This window comes from Stegastes partitus, unplaced genomic scaffold (genome assembly GCF_000690725.1).
Source record: "Stegastes partitus isolate 25-593 unplaced genomic scaffold, Stegastes_partitus-1.0.2 Scaffold1751, whole genome shotgun sequence".
Lineage (NCBI taxonomy): Eukaryota > Metazoa > Chordata > Actinopteri > Pomacentridae > Stegastes > Stegastes partitus.
Genome location: NW_007579482.1, coordinates 114,107 through 119,510, shown reverse-complemented (window position 1 = coordinate 119,510; position 5,404 = coordinate 114,107). Strand labels below are relative to the sequence as shown.

The 5,404-nt window shown below is 40.6% G+C and overlaps 1 protein-coding gene across 5 annotated transcripts in view; it reads right to left on the bottom strand.

The window, feature by feature from the left end:
• LOC103372414 (phosphatidylinositol-binding clathrin assembly protein-like) overlaps positions 1–5,404 on the bottom strand; it is a 38,209-nt gene that overhangs the window by 8,013 nt on the left and 24,792 nt on the right. For 2 of the 5 annotated variants that reach the window (XM_008302054.1, XM_008302050.1), the window contains exons 14-18: positions 2,723–2,803; positions 2,445–2,555; positions 1,060–1,179; positions 733–763; positions 265–364 (exon numbers count right to left, since the gene is read on the bottom strand). In XM_008302054.1, coding sequence (XP_008300276.1) covers positions 265–364; positions 733–763; positions 1,060–1,179; positions 2,445–2,555; positions 2,723–2,803 — 443 coding nt within the window. The remainder of the gene's footprint in view (positions 1–264; positions 365–732; positions 764–1,059; positions 1,180–2,444; positions 2,556–2,722; positions 2,804–5,404) is intronic. The other 3 variants (XM_008302051.1, XM_008302052.1, XM_008302053.1) reach the window with 3 other exon arrangements.

The following is a 5,404-nucleotide window of genomic DNA, read 5'->3' as shown; positions in this document are numbered from 1 at the left end:
ATCACAACTGATGTAACAACATGTTGTAAATCCAGGTGTGAATGAGCCAATGGATCAGAAAGTCTGTATTGAGATAATACCATGTGGGGTACCAGTGTATATTCAGAACATTACATCCCCATACGCTTTTCAAGGATTGAGTGGAATATGAAGAGGAACCGCTGCTGTTAGAAGGTGGCAAAAACATCGTCAATATTCATCAAACTGATTGTTGATTGGTTGGGGGGATGAAAACAGGAAGGTGCAGATAGGTGACAGTCCTACCATGGTTGCTGGGTTCCAGGTGGTAGAAGGAGCAGTTTTGGGTTGCCAGTTGGTTCCACCTGTCAGCTTCTTCTCACCAGGCTGACTCCAGTGAAGATCACTACAGAGATCAAATCACATGTCAACCACATCAGCTACAGCAGGGATCTCCAGCTCAGGTCCTCGTGAGCTACTGTCCTGCAGGTTTTAGATGTTTCCGTACTTCATGACACCTGACTCAAATGAATGGATCATTACCGAACCCTATTTCTTGTGTGTTTATTCTTATTTTTATTCATCTCTTAATATTGTTTTTGTGTGGAACAGGTACACAAAGCATTTCACTGCACGTTGTACTGTGTATGACTGTGTTTGTGACCAATAAAGACCTTGAATCCTTGAAAACCTGCTGGACAGTAGCTCACGAGGACCGGAGTTGGAGAAGATACCTGAGCTACATGAAGTTAAATATTATTTGAGTGCACTTACTTCTTTGCTGTGCCGTTCCCAATTCCCAGATCTAAACAGGACAAAAGCAAAATAAATAAATAAATGAATGCAATGATCACATAATGCAATAAAAACAACACACCCAACGTATGCCTATTATCACCTATTATGTGAAAACTGAGAAAAATAGATGTGATTTTCCCTTGACTCTTTACAACATGCATTTTTTTTGGCTTATTACTCTTCCTTACATGGCACAGTGGGAAGAAAAAAAACAGGAAATGTGGGGACGGATAATGATTAGTGTTAAAACCCTGAAAAAAGATTACTGGAATGGGTGAAGTTAAGACATATAAACACACTTACTGCCAACAAGATTGGCAAGTGAGGAGTCCAGGTCATTGGACACCAGTTTGTGGGGCTGCTGGCCGTTTGGAGTCATGCTCTGATTTGGTGAGGATGCCACTGTAGGTTTGAGGATGCCACCTAAAACATCAAAGAAGGACAGGACGAAGAGAAGGGAAGGGAAGAGTGGGTGAGAGGTTGGGGGGGCACAGAACAGATGAAGATGCAATCGCAATATAACAGATAACAGACAATAACACAGCAACACACAACAATACACAAAATGCACACACAGGTACAGAGAGAGGATGTGAAGTGTAAATGAGGCAGAAAGCAGTGCTAACATCTGATCAAGCCAAGACTGTGTGAGAGCAGTGCGTGTCAGGTCAACTCACCCAGTCATGTATATGCCATGCAAAAAGTCAAGGCCCCCGGGAGAGTGGGTGATCCCAGGACAAGGCAAAGGAGAAAAAAAAAAAGGTGCTGTGAGCTTGTGAGCATCTTAGAACCCAATGAGGGTGTAGTGTTGCAACTCATAGTGTAACGAATAATGTAATGTAATGTAATAAAATCATGAACACATAATGTAAACAGCTTTGCACATAATGCAAGCCATCATGAGCTGTTATTACATTATCAGCTGTTTTTTTTTAAACATTATTAGCTATTATTACATCATTAGCGGTTAATACATCATGAGCTGCTATTACATTATTAGCTGCTATTACATTATTAGCTATTTTTACATTATTAGCTGTTATTACATCAGGAGCCATTCTTACACTATAAGTTGTGACATGTATGAACAAAGTGTAAATGAGATCAAGTGAGGAGGTAAATACAGCATTTAGAAACGTTATTCTTGCCACATTAATAATGACAGATTGGTATTGTTGCCATATAGTAACGTAGAGTAAAAGAGTCACTAAACCAGTCACACTTGAGTATCGCTAGAAAGCTTGTTTTTGTAAAAATTAAGACTAGTTTTCTTTAAATTTCTGGTGTACATTGTTAAATGCAGTGTAGAGGTCAAAACAAGGTGCCAGTGTCTTCCTATTTGTTAAGAAAGACAACAACGTTTATTTAAGGTGATATTTTGGTTTTAAACTGTTACACATAACAGGTAAATATTTTTTAACTCTCCTTATCCTAATCAAAATTATATATATATGTGTGTGTGTGTGCACGTGCAAACATACACAAAGTCACGTTTACACACTGATGGGGCATGAATGGGCGCAGCAATAACCGTCCATATGATCCCCACACACATACAAATAGGATGCAATGAACGTGGATGTGCAACCTGCCTCTCAAGGCTTCAGGTGACACAGTACAATGAAACCTGCTGCTGGCTTCCAAACAGCAACGAGAAGACAAGATGCCCGCGTGAGGACAGTCCCTACCTGTAGAATCCAGGCTGTTGGCGTTGGTGTTGTTGCCAAAGACAGAGTCAAAGTCGATGTTAAGGCCTCGAGAGTTGAGCGGCTGCTGGGAGGTCGGGGAGGCTGTAAACCCTGAGGAGGCAAAAAGAAAACTCAACACAACTCCAGGTGGTAGCAAGCAGGTAGAAGAAGCTACCAAACCCTAGGTGGTTTAGTCTTTAGTCTTTTACAGCCAGTGACACACTCACAGACCACAAGGTTCAAACTGGTAGTACTTTGATGTGCCTCAGTCTACCCACCTCTGAATAGACCAGCTATGACAGGGGGTTCAGACTGGAACTGAGGAGTGGTGTTGTAAGGGTTTGGCCCACAGAAGGAGTCTGACACACAGGAGCAACAGCAGACAAGCAAAGAAACAGAGAGAACACGGGAGGAAAATGATGACAATATGACACCTGAAGAAAACACTGTCAAAAAAAGAAAGCTTAGCAGGGAGGAAGCTAAGAAACTGTGGGAATGGCTTTTTAAACAGAGGAAAAACAAAGATCAGGATTTCCAGAGCAAAAGCAGAGGAAGTCAGCACTTATTACACGGCCAGACTAAATACAGGGTGAACTTTAGGGCAGCACATAACAACAGAACAATGCACGCTGACAACCACAGGCTTGAAGTAAGCAGGGAGGGAAGAAGGCGGCATGTTCAGCAGCAACGCTCTGATTTCTCTACGAGACACCGAGTCGATCCGGCTCTCTCATGACGAATGTAACACAACATCTCACTACTCTCAGGTCAGCAATCTGGCAGCCAGGCAACAATAGTACCTGTGACAAATGTCTCTATGTGTGCAGCGGTATCAGGATTAGACGCCAGAGAAGAGCTTGAGGCAAAAAAAAAACAAACAAAAAAAAGGATTGTAATGATCTGGAGAAAAACAAAATGCTACAAAACGCTGCTGATAAAGACGGTCATTCACACAAAAACTGTTTTGCTCTTTGAAATACAAGCAGAGAGAGAGAAAGCACTTTAGCCAACACTGGATGGAGACAAATATTAGGAATATGGCAGCGGGCCAGGTCTCTGATAGATGTGAGAAAAGTGTCAAGAGACAATTTGTTTTACGTGGAGACAAAATTAAATCTGCACTGTAAAGAAAACGTGAGGATGCAGCAAATCAGCCAACAGCTCATGGCGAGGTGTCTGAGCCTGCTGCTGACGGGTGGACAGCAACGACAACAGGCAGTGTGAGGAAAGGGTTTGAGTTTGGAAGAGATTCCTCCACAGCTTCTCCGTCAGAGGTGCAAGGATCTGAGTGGGCAGGAGAGAAAAGGAACAAAGACAAAAAAAAGAAGAAGGAACAAAGAGACTGTAGTGGAGAGGACAGTGAGAAACGTCAGAGCGAATTTAAAAAGTGCATGAATGACGATGTGAAGAGGAAAAATGTTAGTGTTGCAGGTGGGAAGGATTAAAACTGTTGGACATGAGGTGACAGGCTGATATCATGCACTCTGTTGCTTTGGGGACTCTCGCCTGACGTGTTTATGACAGAAGGGCAAACAGGAATGAGGCAACCACATATAGCAGGACTTACAGATGGGACAAATACGCAGCATTTTAAATTTACAAACAAGCTTTCGAACTTACAGTCGTCCTCAAATGTATTCATACCCTCCCATTAAAGACAGAAAAAAAAACCAGCTGGAACGGAAATATGTTGAAATTGACAAAAGTAATAATAAATACAAATTTAATGACGTTGCTTTATTTAGATTTTTTTTTTAATTATTCTTTTCAACCACAATTCAGAAGCAATGTCTTATTTCACTAAATTATAATTCAGCATTTTTTTGTTTATTATTACTTTTTTCAGTTTCTAGTTATTTGAGTGACTATTGTGAGTTTTTCCTTTTCTTTAATAGAAGGATATTGAATACATGTGAGGATGACCATACACTTTCACAATGCTAATATTCATCAGGCTTGAATTCGTAAAAATCCAACGTATCTTCAGACTTTCCCCGACATAACAAATACGACAAAGTGAACGAGCCTAATCTAAATTTAAAAATCTAAATATATATTAAGTATTTAAATAAAATCTAAATACTTTGAAATCAATACCTTGCATTAATAGTAGTTACAGCTGTTATCTGTGTAACCCATAACTTTTACATACCTTCTGGTGTGATACTGAAGTGAAACGCACATATTAATATGAAGTGATGTGAGAAAGGGTTGCAACTGCAAGCAGGTCATATCTTAGTCAATATTACACTGAAGACGGTTTTTATAGGGAAAAAAAAAACAAAGTCAGTGTCATGTAGAAATGTTCACATACAAATGATGCAGAAGAATAAAATCCCATCATGTAGCTAAAAGTACAGCAATATGACACACTGGCAAAGTATTCTTACATGTCTGTAGCCTAAATATCAGACTTTTCAAATAAAAAGTCCAACAAAAAAATATGCAAATGGAAGCCAGTCGTTGCTTCAGCTTGAGCTCTGGTTAGGAAGTGGAACCACTGAACATGCAACTCAAAACGTGTTGACGCACGGTTACGAATGAAGGTTTGCAGCAGAGGTCTTGAGTTTTTACTGACTCCTACAGTTCTTTATTTACTACGATGGAAGCATTGAAACATGTGCATCTTTGTCCAAAAAAAAAAAGAAGCACTAATTCCACTGGCACCAAACAGCCTCAGAGCATGATACTACCTCCACCATGCTTGATGGTAGGTTTGGTGTTCTTGACATAAGAGGCCCCACCTTCTCTCATCTAAAGATATTTCTGGCCAAACGGCTCGATTTTTGTTTCATCTTACTACAGAACAAAAACTTTTCTTTGTCCATGTGATCGGCAGCAAACTTCGTACAAGCTTTAAGGTATTGCTTTGAGTAGCTTTTGTAAAAGCACTCTTGCGTACTTGGGAAGATGCCGACCCTAGCAGACCCCAGCAGACCCTAGCAGACCCCAGCAGACCC